The 27,212-nt window shown below is 36.3% G+C and overlaps 1 protein-coding gene across 2 annotated transcripts; it reads left to right on the top strand.

Annotated features, from left to right (window-relative positions):
* Nucleotides 1-23,539: 23,539 nt before the first annotated feature.
* On the top strand, nt 23,540-25,840 carry LOC6053861 (lactosylceramide 4-alpha-galactosyltransferase). Of its 2 annotated transcripts, XM_038255740.1 has the most exons (3): nt 23,540-23,580; nt 23,646-24,714; nt 24,908-25,840. In XM_038255740.1, exons 2-3 carry the CDS (start codon nt 24,023-24,025, stop codon nt 25,269-25,271), a joined length of 1,056 nt encoding a protein of 351 aa, XP_038111668.1. In that variant the 5' UTR covers nt 23,540-23,580; nt 23,646-24,022; the 3' UTR covers nt 25,272-25,840. The 2 variants fall into 2 exon arrangements, with proteins under 2 accessions (XP_038111668.1, XP_001869873.1); XM_001869838.2 differs by having other exon boundaries at nt 23,570-24,714.
* Nucleotides 25,841-27,212: the final 1,372 nt, after the last annotated feature.

The following is a 27,212-nucleotide window of genomic DNA, read 5'->3' as shown; positions in this document are numbered from 1 at the left end:
ATTTTTGTAAAACGAATTTCTATAACAAGAATGAAAAAAACAAAACCAGAGTGAAGATTACCAACATTTTATTGCCTATAAAACACTTTTGAAAACATATTTAAATTGTTTGATGTTTGGAAATATTTTGGGAAAACCATTTTTTTAAAGAATCATAGTATAGAACAGTCAAAACGATCTCAAACACACTTATTCATAATATATAAATGTTCTTTGCAACACACGTTTCATTGTTTTTTTCTGAAAAAAATGAGCATAAAACTTATTTTGTTTTAAAAGTTTAAAAGTTACAATTGACTAAGAAAGAAATTTCAATTTGAGTCATACAGCAAAAAAAATGTAAATTTAGAAAGTGTAATATTAGAAGGTTGAATATTACTTCTTTTATGATGTAATTTTACCTCAATTTAGCCTGAAAATGCGACATTACACCAAAATAGTGGTAAAATTACACATTTTCAGAGGAAAAATTACACATTTTTTCTGACATAATAGATGTAGGGTAGGGTAGTCATCAATGAGACACTTTTGGTTTTCAACTTTCAACGATTTTTCTAATTTTTTCATCAGCATTTTTTAATGAGCTTTTAGTTGCATTTTCTTTCTTTTAATGTTGACCAAAATATGAGATCGATCTGACGTCTACAGCCAGAGTTATTCAACTGTCTCATTGTAGACGCACTTGGCAGGAACAATGAGACAGCTGGGGAACAATGAGACACTATACGAAAATCAATACTTTTCTAGTAAAACATCATGTTTTTGTATTGTTCCATTTCAGGTGGCTTGCCTTGAACATTTTAGAGCAATTTTGCCAACATGAAACTTTAATTAACAAAAGTTATACTAAAAAGTATTTAAATTTTGTAAAATCCATATATTTATACCAAATAACTTAGTATGTCTGGTTAAATGAAGTTAAAACTCAATAAATATGCCAAAAATCACTTTCAATTCATGTTTTGAAAGATTTACATGGATTTTGAAATGTTAAATGAAGAAAAATCAAAGTGTCTCATTGTTACCCATGGGCTAACATGAGTGGGGAACAATGAGACAGCCCTGGATTCCGGGTATATTCTAAATTTTGGTCAAATCTAATGAAAGGACATTGTAGCCCAACTCAATCCCTATGGAACGTCGAAAGAAATTTGAAGAAATAATAGTTTTGGTGTAAATGGCGGCCTACGAGCGAAAAAGTATTTTTTTGTTCATAATTTACTTTTACACCCCAGAATCAAACATTTATGAATAACTTTTCAAGGGAGCGTCCATAACCAAAGCCACTAATATGGTAGACGTGTATCCCGTAGACACACCTTTCCCCCAAATATGAGCCTGATTGGTTGAAACTACGACTTATGAGAGCCATTTTATCATTGTTCCCCGTGTCTCATTGATGACTACTCTACCCTACTCCTTTTCTGATGTAATATTACCACGAAATTTTTTCTGTGCAGTAACGTGTCCAAGCTCTGACAGAAGGGGGCACTCGTATGGTAAAATATTTAATTGCAGTATTTTTGATGCCCCTCGGACGAATCTAGAACAAATTTCTGAGGCACGTAACAACTAATAAAAAGAAATTAGAAAAATTATCAGTAAATAAACGCTACATTTCTTCAGAAAGATGATTTAAATTAATACGCGATTTGAGATAAAAATGACATTTAGTATCAATAAAAGCATCGGAAACATTATTAATGGAAAGAAAAATCAAATTTTGATTGCTAAAAACCCACCATTGATTCTCAATCTTCAGCAAAAAAAAACACCGAATATTCAGTAAACTGACATTTCTCTTGCTGTAATTTCAGTTATTTCGACAACTGATTTTAGTCCGAGTTCTTAAGCCCAAAAAAAAATTGAGCAGCTCTCAAAGAATCATATTTTGTGAAATTTTGCAAAAAAAGTCATAAATATACTAGTATTATCTGAAATAAATTGCTAACTAACTTCTAGTTTAAAGTAATAGCCTAGTTTTTGTCATAGCAAATTTGATTTTAATTTCTTTGGATATACGGATGCTTACGGCAATACTGTAGGTAAATTGAAAAATTAAAACTTATTCCTTCTGGTTTTCACAATAATTTAACAGATAAAAAACTGTTAAAACAGCTAACAACTGTTTATGATAAAAGATTACATAAAAATAAAGAAAAATGTTTAAAAATTTCAAGTATTATTAAAAATTAAATGCATTTTCATCAATTGCATCAATTTTCTCAATGACTCCATTTTTCCACTTTCGATATCTCGTGACCGAGGGCCGTTTCGAACCCTTTCATTTTATAATATGCCAAAAATACGAGCTTTTCAAAATCTGGTGTAAATTACGCTCGTTTTTGATGGCGTACTCAAAGGTTCCGAAAAAACATATTTTGCATCGAAAAAAAATAACAAAAAAAGTTTTATAAAATCTTCAATTTTTCGTTACTTAACTATAAAACTTTTTTTTCAATTTATAATTTCTTGTTTCGTAATTGCGTCGTTCAATTACGGCGCGTCGAAAAATCCTGATTTTATTTTCAAAAGATCATATCTAAAATCCTGTGAAGGGACCATCCATAAACCACGTGGACACTTTTTTTTTAAATCTCAAAAAAGGAAGTTGGGAAAATTCTCGTATGTTTGGCAGGTTCAGCACTCGCTCCTTACTCCATCCAATTTATTGATTTTCACTATTTAAACAGATAATTTTGCAAAACTTTTGATAGAAACTTGCCTGCTCACTTTTTATTGATCTATTTATCACTCGATTCCAGTTGAAAACGCTTTTAATGAGCTGTATTTGAATGTCAAAGTGCTGATATGGCAACATTCGAGGCACGCTGGAATTAGATGCTGTTCCCTAACTGTGCCAATTTTGAGCAAAATCGGTTGCGGTTGAGGGTTATAAGGGTCGCTTTTTATCGTTGAAGTTTGTATGGGAAAATTCGAAAAAATGTATGGGGGAAACCACAATTTTAAAATTTCGCATAAAGGTGGCGTTAAATGTGTTGTTGTCAAGTGTGAGATTACTATGTAAAATGTTATGACAGACAACATAGTCCAAGACTGCAAAATGATCCGAATTCACTCTGATGAGTTATTAACGATTTAAAGAAGACGTTTTTGTATGAAAAGATTTTTTTTACCAACTTCAACTATAAAAAGCGTCCCTTAACCCTTAACCGATCTTGCTCAAAATTTTTCACAGTTATTTATTTTTGCCTAAGAAATCGAATCAGGGGGTCGATTTTTTATTGTCACCCTATTATCCACCCTTTTCTCGTGTTGCTCCAGATATTTAGCTGTGTAATTATTTATTAACCGTACAAAACTTTGTATCACATGTTTTACTAAATATCCAGAATGTACATATTTTTACGACTTTAACCAAGAAATTTTACCAACTCGTGTCGTTTTTTTTTTTTTGTCTGTCAACCTGTGACACTGTTACTGTTGAGTTGCAACTGTGGGAGGACGTAATAAAGTTATTTCATGAGAGATATGCGACGGGAAACACCTCCTTGCCTTGCACGCTTCCGGGAACGTTACGGCAAGGGGAGAGTAAGGGAAGAAAATTCTAGGTCATTTGGCAGCCAGAATGTTCTTTTTAGCTTTTCAAAGTCGTAAGTTGCAATGTGTGGAGAATTTCGGCAGTTTAGTTTTAAGATCGCAAAATCATCAAGTTGTTGTTACTTACTTAATATGCTTAATGTAATGAACTCACATTTTTGTTATCGATCAATCCCGTTATTGTTGCTAATAACTTCACACATTACGGCATTGAGCAATTCAATTATCATGTCTACCAGGTATTCAATGTGCCACACAAATCCATCGTTCAATCGCCTACCCCATTACGCTATCAATTTCCAATCACGGCTCCCAGACTAAACAATCGAATCAATTAGTTTCATCTCACCCAGAGAAATTATACCCGTTTGACCTGGAAATACTTCGCATGTCCCCTTCTCCACTCCACAAAATAACCATGAATCTCTACGTAGCGTTGAATTATTCAAATAAGTACACGAGTCCTACCACCGCCAAAGTCGCGCTCTGTTCAGTATTTCGGAAACTGCCGGTGAAATTGCATCAAGTTCCTCCTACTCCGCCATCATGATTATTCATACGGGAATGCAAATTAGATGCACGCCGCCGTTCTGTTTAACGTTGGTCCTACATGTAATCAGCGCGATGAGCTTTAACGCGAGCTTTCCTGCCAAACCACTGGAACTGGCAACAGGCTGGGATTACTCCGACGGATTCAGCCAGGAAGCAGAACGGTTATATTTAAGGGAGCAGGGAATTAATCCGGTTATAAAGTGATATGACACTTTAGCTGGGTGATCTCTCTACATCATGGCTTCAGGGTGTGACTTACTAAAGGGAATTGATTTAACGGAGCTGCTGAGCCGGGCTTAGTTGAATTTGATTTTATTGATGACGGTTGGTGGCTAATTAGTTTTAATTAGCACTAAATTGTTGCAACCTCTAATGCCCGGGGACGTGTAATTGGATGCCACAGATTGGTAGACGAACTAGCTCTAAACTCTAGCTCAACTTAATTAATCATCCCAGCGATAAACGTCACGCAGGTAGGTCTGTCCGCGACAACAACGCCACTAGCGGCGAATAGCACAACCTTCTCTTTCTATTTATCTCTGACCACACCATCACGATGATTGCATCGCATGTGGGTGACATGTAATGAGTTGCACTATACAATTTTGCAACCGTGACGGCGCGACGCGGCGGCTCAGGTAATGGATTATGTTGATGGAGCTGGGCTAATTTCGGCAGTACATCAACAGGAGTTATGGCCCGCGGCTGTTGCTTAATGAGATTGAGACGCGTTGGTGGTGGCGTCGATGTAAACCGCGACAGTTTGTTACAACTGGGACGAATTCCAGGAAAATTAAGCATTTTATACAATGTGTGACTTTGAATACATTTCCCGAGTGAGCATTTTTTGTACTCTTTAGTGGTGTACTTTTTCCGTAGTAAAAATTAAGAACAATTGGCATTCTCGTCACATGCTAATTAGAATAGTCGGATCTCGGATGGTTTGCTCATCACGTTTGCTTGCAAAACAAGGACTTTAGTGTCCTTTTCAAGGGCAATATTGTTAGTTAAAGAACATAAGCGTTTTTAGAAACTAAAACCTTGATTTGATTTTTGTTATAGATTCTTGCAAGAATAGTAGTGATACAGCAAACAATTTACCAGTTGAACATTTGCAATGCAAAATCGATTTCTCACCAAGGAATGATGATTGAATATGTGAGTTCCTGTATTCTATGCAATACCTCAACCCACCACCACACACGCCGACAGGCAGTCATGTGCTCAGAAGCTGGCCACGTGCCACGTGTTCCGTTCTTTATTGATTGTAAATTCCCCAGGTGTGGAAGTGTCCCGAGATTCGGTGTGTGTGCGAATCAGCAATCACCAATGGTGTTTAAATGCCATTAGCATACCATATCATCAGCATGGTCACAATTCAACTATACTCGACCTGACAGTCGAGTGAACTCAATTTCGAACAGCAACATCCATCCAACATTCAACGAAAGGAACACTGACCGGAAAAATCACATCATAAGCCCCGGAGCGATTCGATCAATCTTGCCCATTACTGGCCATTTCCCGGGTCTGTCTTGTCTTGCCGACAATTTCCAAAACACACGCACACTCACACAAACTCACACTGAGCTGTCATCGTCTTTCCTGTGATTCGAGAACGACTAAAGCGATGAAAACGCGATGGCGTCTACTATCAGATCATTGCGTACGACGGGTCGTGAACCATGGGAAGAGCAGAACGAGCAGTCGTCCACATGGTCCGTACTTGATAGTATCATGTTCCGGATGGACAATGGGAAAAGATTTCGAAAAATACGGTAAAAACTTATAAAAACTCTTTTTTCGGCAATGGCTTGGAAATTTTAACAATAAAAATGTGGATTCTTAAATATCACAGGTTTATTTTTTTCACTATAAATTTGATCTAGAATATTTAACCAAATAAATCCCAAATGAAATTCAACAAACAGTCATTGTAAATGTTATTTGAAGTTTTAGAAATTTAATGTCAAAGAAACATTTATGTAATATGGAATGGCCGAATAGAAAGCGTACTCAAAATTTCAAAACAGAAGCGTATTATTCATCGAAAAAACAACATAAATAGTTTTGAAATATTTGGCATTTTTGTTACTCAGCTGATTGGTTCTCTACGAAATCGGTCTTTTTTCTTAATTTTAATTTTTGTATTTTTCAATTCGGCTGAAACATTTTTGGTGCCGTCGATATGCCCAAAGAAGCCATTTGCATCATTAGTTTGTCCATATAATTTTCCATACAAATTTGGCTGATGCATCAAAATTCAAAAATCTGTATCTTTTGCAGGAATTTTTTGATCGATTTGGTGTCTTGGGCAAAGTTGTAGGTATGGATAAGGACTACACTGTAAAAAATGATACACGGTAAAAAAAAATTGGTGATTTTATATTTCACTAATTTTTACTAAAAATTGATTTGCAATAAAACACTATTTTTATTTCTTTTCATTTTCTGATATGTTTTAGGGGACGTAAAATGGCAATTTTTCAGAAATTTCCAAAAAAAAATCGACCGAGTTATGATTTTTTGATTCAATACTGATTTTTTCAAGAAATCGAAATAAAACTGAAAAACTACGACTATTTTAAATTAGGTTACCTAAAAATGGCTATAACTTGAAAACGGAGCACTTTATCAAAATTTCACTAAAGCAAGTAAAGTAGTTTTTGCGAAAAATCAGTATTGACTAAAAATTCATAACACGGGCGAAGATTTTTTGCCCATTCTGGAAATTTCTGAAAAGTTTGCATTTTATGTCCCCTAAAACATATCAGAAAATAAAAAAAAATAAAAATAGTGTTTTTTTTGCAAATCAAATTTTAGTGACAAAAAGTGAAATTAAAATTCACCAAAATTTGTTTTAATGTGTATCATTTTTTTCAGTGTGGTCCTTATCTATACAACAAGTGTCCTCGGCAAAGTTGTACATAAAACAAACATTTCTAACTTTGTATTTTACATCTTGGTGATGGTGAAAAATTTGATTTAGAATATATGATTTAAAAAAAACATGTTTTTTTTGGAAAATATCGAAAACCTGGACAAAAAAATAAAAATCATCGAATCGAGAAGTAATTAACCATATTATGATTAATTGTACCATTTTCAAATTATTGCTTTTTTTAGATATACATTTCGATTTCTTTTCGATATTTTTTGCATTTTAAAAATACTTCTTGAAACAATAGTATCTCTAAAAAAACTATTTTTGAAAAAAATTTCTTCAATTATCTCTTTGGAACTTTGAAAAAAGGCAATTAGTTTTTTAAGATACAGCCTCACAAAGAATTCGAATCGATGAAAATGATTTTTTTCAAGTGAGACCTAATTAGTCTGCAATTTTCAACTTTTCTTGGAAACTATTGGCCCGATTTTCAATGTAAAAAGATGAAACTCTAGCGAATTTTCTGATCTGATCAGCACAAATAATTTTAAAATCATTTTATTGAAAAAAAAATCGAAAAAGTTTAATTTTTAAAATTGAAAATCGAATCAATAGTTTCCGAGATATAGTCAGTTAAAAATTACAGACTGAATAGGTGACGCCTAGAAAAAAATCATCATTTTTAATGGTCTGCTTTACAGCTTTGTACACTCTAAAAATAACCCAGCAAAATAACAAAATAATAAATAAAAATGTTCTGAATGAGACAATGTTCCATCTGAGTTATTGCAGATTCGAAAATAACATTATATTTTCCAAAAAACTGGCAGAAGTTTTAAAACTATGTTTGTGTTTTTTTAATTAAAATAAAAAAAATACGATTTTTGAAATTTTGAGTACGCCATAAGATTGAGCGTCCAATTTTAGAGTGGTCCTTACAAAGTTAAGTCAAACTAAAAAGTTAAAACCATTTCCGGAAAGCTTCAAATCCGTTAATTTTGTCCACTTCTTCATCCTACATTCCCACAGTTTCCACCACCAGCCAAGCACCGAGCGAAAGTCATTCTCAACGGAGAGCAGATTCCCCCTGGGGCAGCAATTGAAATCGAACATTTATCGAGAATTAATAGAATCTTCCGGTTGCAAAACCCATCGCGCGCGTTGACCCCTTTTCTTATGGCAGGGGGTAGTTTCTAACGGACGGAAGATGTCATCGCGTAAAACGGTTTTGTTCCCAATCAAGTTTATCCCCGATCCGAATAACGTGGTCACCGGCGACCGGAAGCGTGACGAAAATGGCAAGAGTAGAACGCTCTTTCTCTGTGCTCGGTCTTGTCCGAAATTAGCTCCAGGGTGGTGGAAATCGGAAAATGGGAAATGAAAACTCATCGAATTATTAGTCCTTACAACGATTTCTTTTTACGGTTTCAGAGTGGGAGTTAGAAAAGACATAAAGCGATGATTTTAATTAATTGAAATTGGATTTCGTCCCAAACTGGCCCCAAAATTGCTCGCTAATCTAGATCGCTCAGCTGGAAGTAATTTACACCAATTTTGATCCCATTTCGGCCACACTGGAAATTTTGAGCCCATTAACTGAGCTGTTGACATTTGAGAGAGCACCAAATCGAACTGCTATTCGGTCAGATATATTTACAACGTCAATATTTGGAAATGTGCCTACAAATATGTAAATTGAGCTTGCTCCCCCAAATTGGTCCCCAAAATGCGAGTCCATGATGCCGACTTCTGCGGTGGACAATTGGGTCCTAAAATGAAGCTTAGATTGCTGATGAGCAGTTCTCTAGGATTTCGGTCATTCGATTTTTTTTGTATTTTTTAATCCGACTGAAACTTTTTTGGTGCCTTCGGTATGCCCAAAGAAGCCATTTTGCATCATTAGTTTGTCCATATAATTTTCCATACAAATTTGGCAGCTGTCCATACAAAAATGATGTATGAAAATTCAAAAATCTGTATCTTTTGAAGGAATTTTTGATCGATTTGGTGTCTTCGGCAAAGTTGTAGGTATGGATACGGACTACACTAGAAAAAATAATACACGGTAAAAAAATTTGGTGATTTTTTATTTAACTTTGTCACTAAAACTTGATTTACAAAAAACACTATTTTTAATTTTTTTATTTTTGATATGTTTTAGAGGACATAAAATGCCAACTTTTCAGAAATTTCAGGTTGTGCAAAAATCATTGACCGAGTTATGAATTTTTTAATCAATACTGATTTTTCAAAAATCGAAATTTTGGTCGTAAAATTTTTCAACTTCATTTTCGATGTAAAATTAAATTTGCAATCAAAAGTACTTTAGTGAAATTTTGATAAAGTGCACCGTTTTCAAGTTATAGCCATATTTAAGTGACTTTTTGAAAATAGTCGCAGTTTTCATTTTTAAATTAGTGCACATGTTTGCCCAGTTTTGAAAAAATATTTTGAAAAGCTGAGAAAATTCTCTATATTTTGCTTATTCGGACTTTGTTGATACGACCTTTAGTTGCTGAGATATTGCAATGCAAAGGTTTAAAAACAGGAAAATTGATGATTTCTAAGTCTCACCCAAACAACCCACCATTTTCTATCGTCAATATCTTAGCAACTAATGGTCCGATTTTCAATGTTAATATATGAAACATTTGTGAAATTTTCCGATCTTTTCGAAAAAATATTTTCAAAATTTTCAAATCAAGACTAACATTTCAAAAGGCCAAACATTCAATATTACGCCCTTTTAAAATGTTAGTCTTGATTTGAAAATTTTGAAAATATTTTTCGAAAAGATCGGAAAATTTCACAATTGTTTCATATATTAACATTGAAAATCGGACCATTAGTTGCTGAGATATTGACGATAGAAAATGGTGGGTTGTTTGGGTGAAACTTAGAAAACATCAATTTTCCTGTTTTTAAACCTTTGCATTGCAATATCTCAGCAACTAAAGGTCGTATCAACAAAGTCCGAATAAGCAAAATATAGAGAATTTTCTCAGCTTTTCAAAATATTTTTTCAAAACTGGGCAAACATGTGCACTAATTTAAAAATAAAAACTGCGACTATTTTCAAAAAGTCACTTAAATATGGCTATAACTTGAAAACGGTGCACTTTATCAAAATTTCACTAAAGTACTTTTTGATTGCAAATTTGATTTTACATCGAAAAATGAAGTTGAAAAATTTTACGACCAAAATTTCGATTTTTGAAAAATCAGTATTGATTAAAAATTCATAACTCGGTCAATGATTTTGCACAACCTGAAATTTCTGAAAAGTTGGCATTTTATGTCCTCTAAAACATATCAAAAATAAAAAAATTAAAAATAGTGTTTTTTGTAAATCAAGTTTTAGTGATAAAAGTTAAATAAAAAATCACCAAATTTTTTTACCGTGTATTATTTTTTCCAGTGTAGTCCGTATCCATACCTACAACTTTGCCGAAGACACCAAATCGATCAAAAATTCCTTCAAAAGATACAGATTTTTGAATTTTCATACATCATTTTTGTATGGACAGCTGCCAAATTTGTATGGAAAATTATATGGACAAACTAATGATGCAAAATGGCTTCTTTGGGCATACCGAAGGCACCAAAAAAGTTTCAGTCGGATTAAAAAATACAAAAATTAAAATTGAAGAAAAAAGACCGATTTCGTAGAGAATTGCTCTGATATTATTGTTAACAGCGATAAAGTTTATTTTTCTGAGTACAATAACACTTGGTACGACCACAAAGAGTTTAAAATGGATTTTTAAATCAATTTTGAAAAATTAACCTTTCGGTCCTTTTTGACAGAAATGCTCCTACTTGACAGCTCGTTCCAAGGGGACCATAGTTGATCCATCGATAAAATGTTGCCTGGTCAAAATTTTTTTTTGCATTAAAATGAAAAAAAGTGATCAGAAATGGTTTTTAATCGTGTTTTTTACCGTTGTACATAAAAATGGACATAGGGCTTTAGTATCCAATTTGTACTGGATTTTACCTCCCACACAATTGCATAATTGAATAACCCGCGTGGGAGTTGCGAGGAGCCACCAAACAGGGACCAAATGTAGTTCTCCAAGTGCTTACCTACGCCGCCACGGGTGCTAAATTGGGCACGAGTTATGACCGACCGCCAATCGGTTCTATTTGGGGGCTTATTTTCGGTCGGTTGTACTTAATTTGAATAACCATGAATGAGTAACGAAGCGTCAAACAAATGTGGTTTTTGATGGGCTTGAACCAAACATTAGGTTGTACTGGGGGCACTTTGGGAACCGAAATAGAATATCCCCTAGAAAATTATTTTGATTTTGATGTTAGTTTTTGGCATAATCATAGAGTCAATGACGACGCATGGCTGATCGGCTCATAAACCTATTTTTGCACAGAAATAATATAGTTGATTTCTCTTTGCAAAAAAAGCAGCATCAAACATGATCAAAAAAAATACAAAATTTAAATATTTTGTTCAATAATTTAAATATAAAAAATCAAAAACAAAAAACATTAAGTTTAATTCTAATAGAGTTAAACACTTCTTTTACAGTCATCCCACATATTCGGAACAACCACAAATTCGGAACACTTTTGTGATAATTTGTCAATAGCATGCCAAATGCATCTTTCCTGTCGACCCTACTATTTTTAGGATCTTTATTTGGACATTCTCTTGCTATTTCACTTAGTAAAAGTAGTTTTTGAACAAAAAACTACATTTTGAGATTATTTTATTCAGAGCACCAAAACACTGCTTCCAAATTGCCTGTTCCATAATTGTGGGATGTTATTGTGCCTCCCACAATTGTGGAACATCTGAATATAACAGATATTTTCACAAAAAAAAGTTATCAGACCATTCATAAAACATTACTAAGCTTGAGTTTCGTTGGTTTCAGTGCGTGAAGTCATTATTTTGTAAAAAAATATGTACTTATGGAGAGAATCAAAGTTTGTTTACATCCGTTAGAAAACAGTGTTCCAAATTTGTGGATTTCAAAGGTCAAAGTTTTTCTTCAAAACCTTGATATAAAAGTTAGAATTTGCAGTTGTTCGATACAGCATTCGAAAGATCGCAAGAAAAGCATTCAAATAAAGGTAAAAGCGAATCATTAAGTTCAATTATCGATTTTCTATGATTTTTTGAACAAAAGACGATCTGTAAACTGTTCCGAATATGAGGGAATACTGTATTTGATTTTGAACATAGCCAAAAATGAAATTTATATTGAAAAAAAAACTCTTCCGCTCAATTTATCAATAGAGCAATTCCATACCAAATAGGGAATCGGTTGTACCGGACCCTCTCCGTTTTCAATGAAACTATGTAGACATGTCATCCCACGCTTATGTAAGCAATTTTTGTGTATATGGAGCCAAGTTCACTCGATGATGACATTTGAGAAAGGCGATTTTTTTCGTTCATTTTTTTGGTGAAATTAGCCTAAAATGTTACAAAAAGCCTCACGAAAAATGCAGGATGGAGCAACTCACCTAAAAAAATACAAAAATCATTTACTGAAACTGTTTTTTTTTTTTTTTTGGGTGTTCAAAATAATCAACAACCAAATAAGGGAATCGATTCTCCAGACAATTTTACATTAAAATCTCCGTATTGACCACTGTTCTAAGTCCAATCCTTGTGAAGTTACAGTGGTTTAAAAAATAAAAATGTTGAATAAATTGGTTTTTTGATGGTTTTTGGCGATTTCTATAAGACAGACTTGATTTTTCAGTCTCGTGAATTTTCTTTAACGGAAAGCTCGTCAAATTTCCCATAAGATTGTCCTTGGCCACTTTTCGAAATAACTCGTTTTTTTATGATTTAAGCTAATTTACCTATGTAAACTGGATACCATTCACTGAACTACACTGAAAAAAAATATTCAGTTATCAGTTATGAGTAATGCAATTAGCTTATATCTGTGAGCCCATATATCTAACTCAAATGTGGTCAAAGACAATCTTATGGGAAATCGGACGAGCTTTCCGGTTAAAATATTCACGAGACTGAAAAATCAAGCATGTCATATCGAAATTATCAAAAACCATGAATTTTTTTTTTCAACATTTTTTTTAAACCGCTGTAACTTCACAAAGATTGGACTTAGAACAGTGGTCAATACGGAGATTTTTATGTAAAATTGTGTGGAGAATTGATTCACGTATTTGGTTTTTGAATATTTTGACGTTTAGAACAAATTTCAAAAAAAACAGTTTCAGTAAATGATTTGTATTTTTTTAGGTGAGTTGCTCCATCCTGCATTTTTTAACGATAAAATCGTGGGCTCACCTTTAAATTTAACTTTTTAACTTAAAAATCAAAAATCTTATAAAAGTGGCGTGTTTTTTTCTTCCAGTGTATTTTTTTCGGAAAGCACGTCAAATTTCCTACAAGTTTGTCTTTGACCACTTTTTGATACAATGCAACGGCTTCGACGTACACAAATATTTAAATTCCGAATTACAAAAATAATTAAAACACTTACGCCCTTCTCAAATGTCATTATCGAGTGAACTTGGCTCCACATACACAAAAATGGCTTACATAAACGTAGGATAAGATGTCTATCAAGTTTCATTGAAATCGGAGAGGGTCCAGAAAAAAGTACCTTAAAAAATCCTGTTTTGGGCTGGAATTGTCCAATAACATTTATTTTAGTTTTTTTTAATCAAATAAAGTAAAAATACTTAATGCTTTAATTACAAATGATGAGGCCATGAAGTTATTGACATTATTAAAAAAAAAATATGGTAAATGACTGCATTTTGTGATACTTTATGTTTCAAAAAAATGAAAGATGAATGATTGCATCTTTTTTGAGTGATTTTCCCAGTTGTAAAATATCCATATTTTTTACTTTTTCTTGTTTTTGTCACACTGTATAAATTTAACGAGACCTAACAAATTAAGTGTTTAAACCGACGACGTTTAAACAATGTTTCAAAAGTTCCATTAAGAATTTAATATTATCAAGAAAAATAATATGTTTTGTACACATAGTAAAATAACAAACATTACACCGGGGAATGTTAACAGATTTTGTGTGATTTTAATGTGATATTACCTCTAAAATGTGTAAATTTACATCTATTCAAGTGTAATTTCATATACTGTCCAGACTCGAGAAATCGATATCCTCGGAAAAAATCACTTCGAATATTCAAATTTTTCGTTGAGCTTCAATATAACCCCAAACATGCTTTAACGTGATTTGGAAGTTTTAAATTGAAGAAAGCGGTTAAATGGCAGCAATGAAATAATAAGAAAATGCACTTGAATTTGATTAACATAAGGTCACAGAACTCGAATTGAATGTTAAAAGTGAGAAAAGAAAACCCTAAATATGTTTTTGTCCATGTTTCGGTTATCTGAAGCATCTATAAAAACCTTCGAATAATAGAACTTTACTTAATCGAGCCTTCGGATAGTCGAGTTCCAAAATTAAACTTTTTTACTGTGAAGTGTTCTCAAATTGATACTTTCACAGTGAGAAAACAAGATCGAATTTGGGTGAAATACGAGCCAATTTTATCAACGGGTTATATCGTAAGTACCGTCAGTGGGGGTGCCATTGGATCTGGGGGGTGAGGTTGGGTCAAAGTGATTTTTTACGGATTTTACCATTCCTCAGGTTCTTCTCAATGAATCTTAATTCTGTTAAAAGGGTTGTGTAGGGGACATCTTAAGATGACTTCACTGAAAAATCTCGTTCCTAGAACACATCCTGTTATTTTGGCAGCTGTCTAAAGTTGAGGTACTTTTTTGGCCAAAAATGACCTCTCGAAAATTCATTTTTCTAATTTTTTCATTGGATTTGCTCGAAAACTACCCAAATGTTTAAAAATCCCTACTTTAAATATTGTAGCATGTCAATACGATTCCCTCGAACACTGTTGGATGACTTGTTTTTACCATATCGTTGTATTTGAGCATCATTTTAGTTTCATTTGACCCAATGTCACCCCTCTAAGGGATGAGATTGGATAAATTTTCAAACTATTGGCATTTAAGGTAGTGCTCATCAAAATCCACCATATTTTGGGAATATGTTAGTAAACTATCTAAGAACAAATCTACGTTGAAAGATATTCGATGTTATTTAAATTGTTTTTGTTATTAAGAAATTACGAGAGGTGTATTGTTTTTTACCCATAGTCACCCCCATTGAAGGTATTAAAATTTTAAAATGACTCTACTCATAACTGTTACTGTAGGGTCAAATCTTTTCCCTATCTATTCAACGTGATATTTTAAATTGGAACACATTCTTTTGATTCAGATTTCCATCATTTTTTAGTTGTACTTACTTTACTTACTTTTATTGGCGCTACACCATTAGCTTGGCCTGCTGCACGATTCTCCGCCAACAAGCTCGGTCCATGGCTGCATGTCTCCAATTTCGCGGTGCACCCACACTTTCTAGATCGCTCTCCACTTGGTCCACCCACCTCGCACGTTGCACCCCCCTACGTCTTGTTCCTACCGGTTCCGACACAAACACCAACTTCGCAGGATTGATCTTCTGGTTCCGTTGGCTCAATTGCTCGGTACGTTCCGGCATCCTTGCAACATGACCGGCCCACTGCAACCGTCCAGCCTTCGCGACCTTCCGGATGCTTGGTTCGTTGTAGAGTTGTGCAAGTTCGTGGTTCATTCTCCGCCGCCATCCGTCGTTCTCATATACGCCACCAAAGATGGTCCTTAGCACTCGACGTTCGAAGACGCTTAGCGCTCGTATGTCCTCTTCGAGCATTGTCCACGTCTCGTGCCCGTAGAGGACGACCGGTCTTATCAGCGACTTGTAGATGGAACACTTCGTATGTAGGGAGAATTTCCGGGACCTTAGGCTCTTGTGGAGACCGAAATAAGCACGACTTCCTGCGATGATGCGTCTCCGAATTTCCCTGCTGCAGCTGTTGTCCGACGTTACCAACGATCCGAGGTATACAAACTCCTCCACCACCTCGAATTCGTCCCCGTCGATTGTAACGCTTGGTCCAATGCGAGCCCTAAGGGACTCGGTTCCTCCTGCCAGCAGGTACTTTGTCTTCGCCACATTCACCCTTAGCCCAACCTTCTCTGCTTCCCGCTTCAAGCCGGTGTACGCATCCGCAACCGCCTTGAACGTTCTGCCAACAATGTCCATGTCGTCAGCGAAGCAGATGAATTGGTTGGACTTGCTGAAGATCGTGCCCCGCATATTGAAGCCCGCTCGTCTCATAACACCTTCTAGCACGACATTGAAACAGAGGCAAGAGATCCCATCGCCTTGCCGAAGCCCCCCAAGTGAAGGAAACGAGTCCGATTCCGCACCCGATATCTTCACACAGCACCGAGCCCCATCCATCGTCATCTTGATCAGTCTGATCAACTTCCCGGGAAAGCCGTTCTCGTCCATGATTTTCCATAGCTCTTCGCGATCGACTGAGTCGTACGCGGCTTTGAAGTCGATGAATAGGTGGTGCGTGGGAACTTGGTACTCGCGACACTTTTGGAGGATTTGTCGCACAGTGAAGATTTGGTCGGTTGTTGATCTCCCCATGACGAATCCGGCTTGATAACTTCCAACAAAACCTTCCGCTATTGGCGATAGGCGGCTGAAGAGGATCTGGGAGAACACTTTGTAGGCCACGTTGAGGACTGTGATGGCACGGTAGTTCTCACAATCTAACTTGTCCCCTTTCTTGTAGATCGGGCATATTACTCCCACTTTCCACTCCTCCGGTAGCTGTTCTGACTCCCAGATCCTGACTATCAGCCGGTGCAAACAGGACGCCAGCTTCTCCGGGCCCATCTTGATGAGTTCAGCACCGATACCATCCTTACCCGCTGCTTTGTTGTTCTTCAGCTTCTTGATGGCATCCTTAACTTCCCGCATCGTGGGAACTGGCTCCTCTCCTTCTCCCGCTGCACCGATGAAGTCCTCTCTCCTGCCGCCTTGGACCCCTGCCTCTGCTTCTGCGCCATTCAGGTGTTCATCGAAGTGCTGCTTCCACCTGTCGATCACCTCACGCTCGTTCGTCAAGATAGCTCCATTTTTATCTCGGCACATTTCGACTCGCGGCGTGAAGCCGTTGCGAGATCCGTTGAGCTTCTTGTAGAACTTTCGCGTTTCGTTCGAGCGATGCAGCTGCTCCATGTCCTCAAACTCCAACTCTTCCTGGTGGCGCACTTTTGCCCGGAAGAGCTGGTGCTGCTGCCTTCGCTTCTGTCCATACGCCTCCTCGTAATCACGGAGATTGTACTGCAGCATTTTTTAGTTGTGTCGAAACCTTAAAAAAAAGTTTACCTGGTCACCAAACAAGCTGCTACTAAATCCAAAGTTTTATAACCCAACTTACTCAGATATCTCAGAGCGTAATCCCTTCCCCAAAAAGCAAGGTTAAAATCTAATTAAAAGCTGTTTAATCAGTTAAAATTCCATTTTCACTTCAGCCTTTTGTTGGTGGTGACGGCATCGCAAGGACCGCCCAAGGATTCGCCCCACTTTTCAGCAGCTATTGTGCTCCAAGTTCAAGGAGCAACCGGTCTAAAGTTGTTGGGGGTGGTAGACATTCCGAAAGGAAATTTCCCATCCACCTCATCCTTTTAAACTTCGCTATTAAAGAGTGTGTAAACACCGCCTTTCAGCGAGGAAATAAACAAAAGATTAAAAATTTATTGATCTTTCGAGTTGCTTTTGTGTCAGAATTGAACAAAAACAAAGAAGGGGATCATCAATCCGGAATTTCAATCCATCGTAACAAAAAAAAAATCCTTTTTTTGGTACACAGTACGTGACGATAATCCGGAACGATGTTTCGGGACACCATCGACCACTTGGTCGATCGGCCCAGAATTAACCATGACGGGGCACATTATTAGTTACATCATCATCATCATCATCATCATCGTCAGTATCATGTTTCCAGCTCGTTACAATTTTGGTTAAGGGAGGCTCATAAATCGGTAGGACGAGAAACATGAATGAATGGATTTTTTGGGGTACGGTTGAACACTGATAGTTTGACTTTTTTTTTAATTTGAGTTCTTATGAAAGCTAAATACTTAAAATAGTTTTTTTAATAGATCAATGTTTTTCTTGTAATTTATGAAACTTGTAAAAAAAAGGACGAAAAAACCAATTAAAAAAAATCATGAATTCATTGCCAATAAGTTACTAGTGAAATAATTGTGCGTTTTTTACATAATTTTGCATGAAAGCCATCATTTAATGTTGCATGTTCTGTACGTCAATGTCTGCAAAGCTTTCATTTCTATGGGTGTACCAAATCAATACAAAAAAAACGTTTGGACTGACAATTTCTCCCCATTATGATGTTAGTGCATCTTCGTAGCTTTTTAACACGAAAAAAGTATGTCAAAAATAAGTGTCAAACCACCATAGCTTCTCTGTCAAAATAAAAAAGGTCACGATACTCTCAAGCAGGTCAGCAAAGCTGGATAAGAGGCCAGCGTCGGGTAATAACTCGGGTAATAATTTATTAATAACGACAAATAAGCCAACTCATTAGCGTCCATAAAACACGGATTTAGGAGATGAGGCTGAGATTTTTCTTACGAGGGAGGGCGATTTTACGTTTATAGAAACATCCTCGAAGGGATGCCCGTAAGATGCTTCGGGGCAGTATAAAAGGAGCAGCTCCGTGAAACAATAAAATTGCTCAGGTGGATTTGGTCAGCGTCGGACGGTCGTAAATATAAATTTTATCTTAACTTACAGGTAATCTAGGGCGGAGTTTTAGTGACCACCTCGGGCAATTGCAAGGAGCTTTTGTAGGTGTGTTTGGACATCATAAAAATCTACAAAACTGAAATTGCACAGTAAAATTTCCTGATTATATCACATCTAGAAAATTTGACAGACTTTATTTTCCACAGAAGTTTAAGCAAAATTACATCCAAAATTTGAAGTTTTACATTTTACAAAATTACACATTTTTTAGGTGTAAATTCTAGCAAGTACAATGTAATGGAGTGGAAAATTTTAGTATGTTTCGCAATTCCTCCATCTGACTCAGTGTAACTTGTAGTTAAACCACACAAAAGGAAAAGTTTTTGCTCGTAACGCGTTCTTGTGTGAAGTTTTGCCGTTATGTACTGATCGCTTCCTCAAACTCGTCGCTTTTTGAATTCAATGACTCGATAGTTACGATCATGTTCGAAAAAGTTTCCTATTCAAATCGATGACCTATTGTGCCTTGCATTCATTCAGCTTAAATGTCACATTTGCAATCAGAACAAAGAATTGTTAGGAATTGAAGTAACGTCAAACTAAACATACTACTCAAAAGAAAGCCGACATTACAAGCAAGGTAAAACTGTTAAAATTTGAGGACAGCAAATACTTTTTAGTGAGTTTTCACAATAATGAAAAAAAAGTACCCAAATCAAACTGCAACATCACACCGAACCCAAATCAATCATCTCGCAGTAATTAATCACGGTTCACCGGAAGAGGAAACCTCCAGTTGAAATTAAACTTTCGAACCAGTTTCCGAATATTGCATCAAAAATCTGCCAATACCAACACGCTACCAGGCAAAACCATCGTCAATGTTGCACAGCGTTTCACCCTCCAAAACCACCCACTCTGGTGCTGTTGTGCAGCTGTTGTGGTGGTTTTCTCGTGCAACATCTGCAGCAGCAGCTTCCAGCGCGGGGGAGTTTATGAGTCAAAGATGCGGAATGTAAAGTTATAAATGGGAAAACTTGAAAGCGCACATCGCTCAGCTGCCAGCCACAGGCAGCATAAGCGCAGCAGTACCATATACGATACGAGCTTTCATCGGGTGTTAATACCTTATAAGTAGCACAGAAGCACCAAGCGATATGGTGCGAATATATTTGAGTTTGATCAAATGGGATTCACACCACTAAAATCAACAAATACTGTTTGATTGGGATTATAGATTCATTCAACTTCGACTATATTTTACAACAGATAAATTTACAAAACAGCAAAATCAAAGAGTTTTAGAATTCATTTCAAAAACCAATGAATATTTCCTTATTTTAATTTATTTTAAGAACATAAGTAAAAGAATCTAAATTCTTTACAAACCAAACGAGCTTTGATTGCTGAGAAATTCTCTACGAAATCAGTCTTTTTTCAAAAATTTTAATTTTTGTATTTTTTAATCGGACTGAAACTTTTTTGGTGCCTTCGGTATGCCCAAAGAAGCCATATTGCATCATTAGTTTGTCCATATAATTTTCCATACAAATTAGGCAGCTGGCCATAAAAAATGATGTATGAAAATTCAAAAATCTGAATCTTTTGAAGGAGTTTTTTGATCGATTTGGTGTCTTCGGCAAAGTTGTAGGTATGGATACGGACTACATTGTCGACAAACATTCAATATTACGCCCTTTTAAAATGTTAGTCTTGGTTTTAAAATTTTGAAAATATTTCTTTCGAAAAGATCGGAAAATTTCACGAATGTTTCATATTATAACATTGAAAATCGGACCATTAGTTGCTGAGATATCGACATTAGAAAATGGTGTGTTGTTTGGGTGAGACTTAGAAAACATCAATTTTCCTGTTTTCAAACCTTTGCATGGCAATATCTCAGCAAAAAGGGTCGTATCAACAAAGTTCAAAAAAGCAAAGTATAGAGAATTTTCTCAGCTTTTCAAAAAAAATTTTTTAAAGGTGTGCACTAATTTAAAAAAATGTAAAACTGCGACTATTTTCAAAAAAGTCACTTAAAGTGGTTATAACTTGAAAACGGTACACTTTATCAAAAAAATACTTTGGTACTTTTTGATTGCAAATTCGATTTTAAATCGAAAAATTAAGTTGAAAAATTTTTGCGACCAATTTTTCGATTTTTTGAAAAAATCTGTCTTGATTCAAAAAATTATAACTCGGTCAAAGATTTTTTGCCCATTCTGGAAATTTCTGAAAAGTTGGCATTTGATGTCCTCTAAAACATATCAAAAAAATAAAAAAAATAAAAATAGTATTTTTTTTGCAAATCAAGTTTTAGTGACAAAAAGTGAAAATAAAAATCACCAAATAAATATTAGCCGTGTATCATTTTTAGTCCATATCCATACCTACAACTTTGCCGAAGACAACAAATCGATCAAAAAATTCCTTCAAAAGATACAGGTTTTTGAATTTTCACATATCCTTTTTGTATGGACAGCTGCCAAATTTGTATGAAAAATTATATGAACGAACTAATGATGCAAAATGGCTTCTTTGGACATACCGAAGACACCAAAAAAGTTTCTGCCGGATAAAAAAATACAAAAAAAACGAATGACCGAAATCTCAGAGAATTCCTCTCTAACTCAAATGTTGCGGATTTGTGTACCGAATTATGAGAAATTGTTCTTTTTGTGTAAAAAAAATAATATAAAATCCGCAAAAAAATCCGTCTACCTATTTCAGAATAGTTCTCATCAATAGTTAGTAGGCTCGTTAATAAAGACAACTAACGTACTAACTCATCAATACCTACAACTTTGCCGATAACACCATATCGATCAGAAAAATCCTTCAAAAAATACAGATTTTCGATTTTTTTTATTTATGTGCTTAATTGGTCATTGGGAAAGCCCCACAAAGTGTACCGTAAACTGGGGTCAATCGGGACACATGGGGCGAATAGGGACAGCAGTTTGCCCATGCTGGATCACAACATTTTGGTTTTTCTGGTTGGTTTCGGTTAGAACAGACTCAGACCAACAAAATGTGTACATCCATTTCCAAATTTAAAAGCTTTAAGTGCTCTAAACACTGCTGTCCCTATTCAGGCTGAAATCCCGATTCGCCCTAAAAAAAAAAACAAAAAAATAAAATGCGCAAAATCGGCCGATTGTGTTTGTGTAGTTACATCGATTTAGCTCAAATTAATTGCTGGATTAAGTGTGTTTGCTGTGGAACAGGAATTACATGATTTCAATGAAACTTTGTAGACATGTTATCAGACACTTATATAAGCCATTTTTGTGTCAGTTGAATATTTAATATTTAATATTGTCGTATCTCGAAGCCGTTGCTTTGGATCAAAAAGTGGTCAAAGATTAAATTTGACGGGCTTTCACTCAAATAAAAGTAGGGTAGAGAAGTCATCAATGAAACACGGGGAACAATGATAAAATGGCTCTCACATGTCGTAGTTTCAACCAATCAGGCTCATTTTTTGGGGAAAGGTGTGTCTACTGGATACACGTCTGCCATATTAGTGGCTTTGGTTATGGACGCTCCCTTGAAAAGTTATTCATAAATGTTTGATTATGGGGTGTAAAAGTAAATTATGGACAAAAAATCCTTTTTCGCTCGTAGGCTGCCATTTACACCAAAACTAATATTTCTTCAAATTTCTTTCGACGTTCCATAGGGATTAAGTTGGACTACAATGTCCTTTCATTAGATTTGGCCAAAATTTAGAATATACCCAGAATCCAGGGCTGTCTCATTGTTCTCCACTCATTTCAGCGGGGAGGGGGGGGGGGGTAACAATAAGACACTTTGATTTTTCTTCAATAAACTTTTCAAAATCGATGGAAATCTTTCAAAACATGAATTAAAAGTGATTTTTGGCATATTTATAGAGTTTTAACTTCATTTAACAAAAAATACAAAGTTGTTTGGTATTAATATATGGAGTTTACAAAATTTAAATACTTTTTAGTGTAACTTTTGTTAATAAAAATTTCATGTTGACAAAATCGCTCTAAAATGTTCAAGGAATGTTACCTGCAATGGAACAATACAAAAACATGATGTTTTGCTAGAAAAATGTTGATTTTCGTAGAGTGTCTCATTGTTCCTCAGCTGTCTCATTGTTCCTGCCAAGTGCGTCTACAATGAGACAGTTGAATAACTCTGGCTGTAGACGTCAGATCGATCTCATATTTTGGTCAATGTTAGAACAGATTAAAAGAAAGATAATGCAGCTAAAAGCTCATTAAAAAATGCTGATGAAAAAATTGGAAAAATCGTTGAAAGTTGAAAACCAAAAGTGTCTTATTGATGACTACCCTACCCTACACGCCACTTCCATGAGATTTTTTTTTAGATTATAAGTCGACCTTTTTCTATATATTTTTTTGTAATACAAGAGTATTTAAATTACGAAATACAAAAACCTTAAAATAACTTACGCCCTTCTGAAATATCTTTCTAAAGTGCGACTGGCTAACTCAATCAATCATAACATAATATGTCTACAATGTTTCATTACAATGCATTGATATCGGAGATGGTCGGGTACAACCGATTCCCTATCTGGCATGGAATTTCTCTATGTTAAAAGTTGCAGTTAGTTGAACTTTGTCGAACCACCGATTTAGATGTATCAGGTAAGAAGGTTTTAAACCACTGCTGATGTTTTCAACGGGTAGACGCCAATCGATGTTTTACCTCTCCCTCGGTCATTTATTCATTCCCAATTTTATCGTGTTCACCTACAGCGGTGATCAGCACCATCTACTGGCGGATAGCGCTACTGCGCAGCCATGCCTTCAAGTGCGGACTTCACAAACACAACCAACCGGCGTTGTTTTGTCTGCGTTTTATATGATAACTTCATTGAACGTCAGTCGCTGCAGTAGCCGCCCAACCGTAAACATAAACATTTAATATTCAGTTTCGATTCCAATAATGGCAATTTAATGCATACATTCTAGAAGCAGCTGAACCGGATAGCTGCTGCTGGGCCACAGATCACGCGCGTTCAAAGATAAGAACCACGACTTTGTTTGCTCAGTTGTACCAACACATTATTCATTCATGGCGATGAAAGTATGCCAAAGAAGCAACAGCAGCAGCAGTGGCGCCCGTAGCCAAAACGACTGGTGATCTCACTTTGTGCCGTCCACCCAGCTCCACCGGCTTGATAAAATCCGCAATCTCGGCTAATGGTTCGAGGTTTTATCACCTGCGTGATATCATAAAAGTCTGCGGCTTACGCGATAAGCGGGCAGTGGCGAAACGTTGGACCTCAGTTCGGCAAGATAATCAGTACGGGTTCGACAACGATTTGACTGCCGTCCAGGTTGGAAGTATGGTAGTGTCGATGAACTTGTTCCTTGGTAAACGAAAGTTGGTGTTGACGGCGGCTACTCTGGTGGCCTTGGTCTACATTCTGTACTCGATCGACTATCACACGTACAACGAAAACTGCTTCGCGCGAGGGTTCCCCGAACCCCAGCGAACGCTCGAAGATGTCCAGAGGGCGCACAAGCAGCCTCACCGCGGGCGGAACATCTTTTTCCATGAAACATCCTGTTCGGCGGACGGAGTTATCAAGTTGAACGCACGCCAGGCTTGTGCCATCGAGTCGGCGGCCCGCATGAACCCCAGCTGGAACGCGTTCGTCCTGTTCGCCGCTCCGGTGGGGTTCCGGAACAAGTCGGCACTTCCGCTGCTCGATGCACTGCTAGCGTACCCGAACGTGAACCTGCGGTTCGTGAACCTCACGACGTACGCCGAGGACACTCCGCTCGACGCCTGGATGCAAAGTGGGGAGATATTCCGCTCGCGGTACATGAACTCCCACCTGTCGGACATTATGCGCTATCTGACGCTGTTCAAGTACGGTGGGACGTACCTGGATCTGGACGTGGTGGTGCTCAAGTCGTTTGACACGCTCGAACCGAACTATGCCGGGGCAGAATCGCCGCGCTGGGTGGCGGCCGGAGTGATGAATTTTGAACCCGACGGCCACGGGCACGAGCTGGCGGAGATGTGTGTGAGGTAGGTGGTGGGGGTTTATCTGTTTGCTTTTGAAATGTCATTAAGCAAAGCTATCGTAAGGAGCATCTGCGATAATTGGCGGTGTGGTTACCATCGCAGTTTGCACACTTTACTCGCTAACTACTCAAAGAGGTGGCTTCGCAATGTGGAAATATTTGAAATTAGGAATAACTCAAACCATAACCATTTCCAGAGACCTGCTGATCAACTTCAACGGCCAGGACTGGGGCAACAACGGCCCGGGCGTGATAACCCGCGTCCTGAAGCAAATCTGCGCCACCAAGTCTCCCCTCATGATGACCCGGGAACGGTGCCGGTTCTTCACCGTTTATCCACCAGAAGCGTTCTACGCGATAAACTTTGACGACTACAAGCAGTTTTTCGAGGAACGCTGGCTGGACCAAGCGATGGCCACCGTTAACCGATCCGTGGTGGTCCATGTGTGGAACAAGTTCAGCAAGGACCACAAGGTGCGGGTGGGCTCAAGGGTACTGTACGGGGTGCTGGCAGAACAGTACTGTCCGCGGGTCTATCGAGCAAGTGGAGAGTTTTTCTAGAAAGTGTGTGCACGTGAGATCCCAAAGTGTTAAGTTTGTATGTGTGCTATACTTATATATTTTACTCGAATGACCAACTCTAGAACCTGTAGGAGCGTAGATTTGAAATTTACCGTAAACCAGGCATCACGTAAATCTCTCGAAATAAGAATAAACCTAAACGGTTTACAAACATGACAACAAGTAAACAACTCGAAAATAGTTTGCATTTTTAGTAGAAGACATTAAGCTGCTAAATCAACTTTGCAATCGAAATAGTTAGTAGGTGCATTAACCCTTCCTCTTACATGCACGGAGAAGAACAAATATCAGGACACACAGGTGCTTGAGAATCATCCATAAACAACTTGATTCTGAAAAAAGTCAGAGCAATTTGGATATGCATGGTCCTCGTTACAAAAATATTTGAAAAATCATTGCTGATCGATTCTAAGAAACTAAAAAAAAACGTTGAAAGTCTACAAAATTAGTTTGTATCAAAATTGAGTAAGATAATCAAAGGTATTGGATTTACATAATTTCTTTAGTATATCGCACGAAAAAAAAAATGAACATCACTCAACGCCAAAGTACATCGTTAAAATCATCACTAAGCCTAATTTATCCCGAAAACCTTGACATGAATTTTCTAATTCTTCTTCATAAAAAAAAAAACATTCCATGTCTGTATGGCTCTATTATAAAAATTAAATTTTAATTGCAGACGAACTTGGGCAAATTCACGATACGTTTAATTTTAAAACAATCTCTATTATTTCCATCTGTCTCCAAAAGAGAATAATAATCTATAAAATGTTTGATTAATTCCGACTCGAAAAGCTCGCAAAACCTTCGAAATACTTGTCTTAAGCAAATATAAATCAATAATTCGTCTGCATGTCTGTGCTTCCTATCTAATGCATTTTTTAGAGTAAACAAAAACTCGCAAGCTTTTCCCCAACCAAACTATTTCTGTTCTGCTGTGATCAGTTTAATTCAAAAGTATGGCGTAATGTGTAAGAACAACGAAACAATTCGAACAAAATTATCTACCATAAATTACTCAACGTGGACAGGAAGAGGCTTGAATAACAATTGAGTATAGCTTAAGTTAGGTACACCATGATGATATGCTAGATGTAGTTTTAGTTAGGGGAGAGTGGGGAGACTTGATCCCCGGGGACACTTGATCCCAAGCCTGTATCTCGTCAGCATGTGGGTAAAACAATTAGCTTTTTTTTAGAAAGTTGTGCGAAATTGACTAAAACTCATTGTAGAAAACAAAGAAAAAAAATTAAAAATGTTTAAATTGAGCTACACACATTTTTCTAAAAAGTGCTGCAAAAAACTTCCAAGAGATCTTTTTTATTTGTTTTGATAAGTATTGAAAACACTCAAAAATTATTCAAAAAAACATTTTTTATACATGAATTGTTTGATAAACATATCAACTCCAAAACCCTTACGCATTTGACGTAAAATTTATCGTCATACTATTTTTACAATTAATTGTTTAAAAAAGTGCGTTCAGGGAGACTGGATCCCTGCATTTTTACAGTCACTCGAATCAGCCTCAAGATTAAATAATTGGGCTGGGTTTTCTTACATAGTTTCCTCCAGTATAGTTGTACATAACTAACTGCAGTTTGAACCATTTTTCAAAAGTTTTGTAAACAAAAATTACCAGCTTTTGTAAACATGCTCAATTTTGGTCTAAAAAAGAAAATTTTAAGTTTTTTAATATTTTGCATGCTAAACTTGTTATATTTTGAACACAAACGTACAAGTTTAATGTGAAATTGCTATAACTTATAGAAAATTAACAGTTTGGATGAATAAGAAACATTTTGCTTAAGATTTCTTAAAAATGTTGAAAGGGGGATCAAATTACCCCCAACATTTTGAAAATGCCGGTTTAAAATATTTTTTTAAAACGCTTGGCATAATTCGAAGAGTTTATCT

Source organism: Culex quinquefasciatus, chromosome 2, assembly GCF_015732765.1.
Source record: "Culex quinquefasciatus strain JHB chromosome 2, VPISU_Cqui_1.0_pri_paternal, whole genome shotgun sequence".
NCBI classification, from domain to species: domain Eukaryota; kingdom Metazoa; phylum Arthropoda; class Insecta; order Diptera; family Culicidae; genus Culex; species Culex quinquefasciatus.
This window is presented reverse-complemented; position numbering and strand designations above follow the sequence as displayed.

Excerpts from the sequence above, each read along its gene's own strand:
- LOC6053861 (XM_038255740.1), top strand. The coding sequence starts at position 24,023 with ATGGTAGTGTCGATGAACTTGTTCCTTGGTAAACGAAAGTTGGTGTTG. Across the intron at positions 24,715-24,907 it reads CTGGCGGAGATGTGTGTGAG|AGACCTGCTGATCAACTTCA; the intron begins GTAGGTGGTGGG and ends AACCATTTCCAG.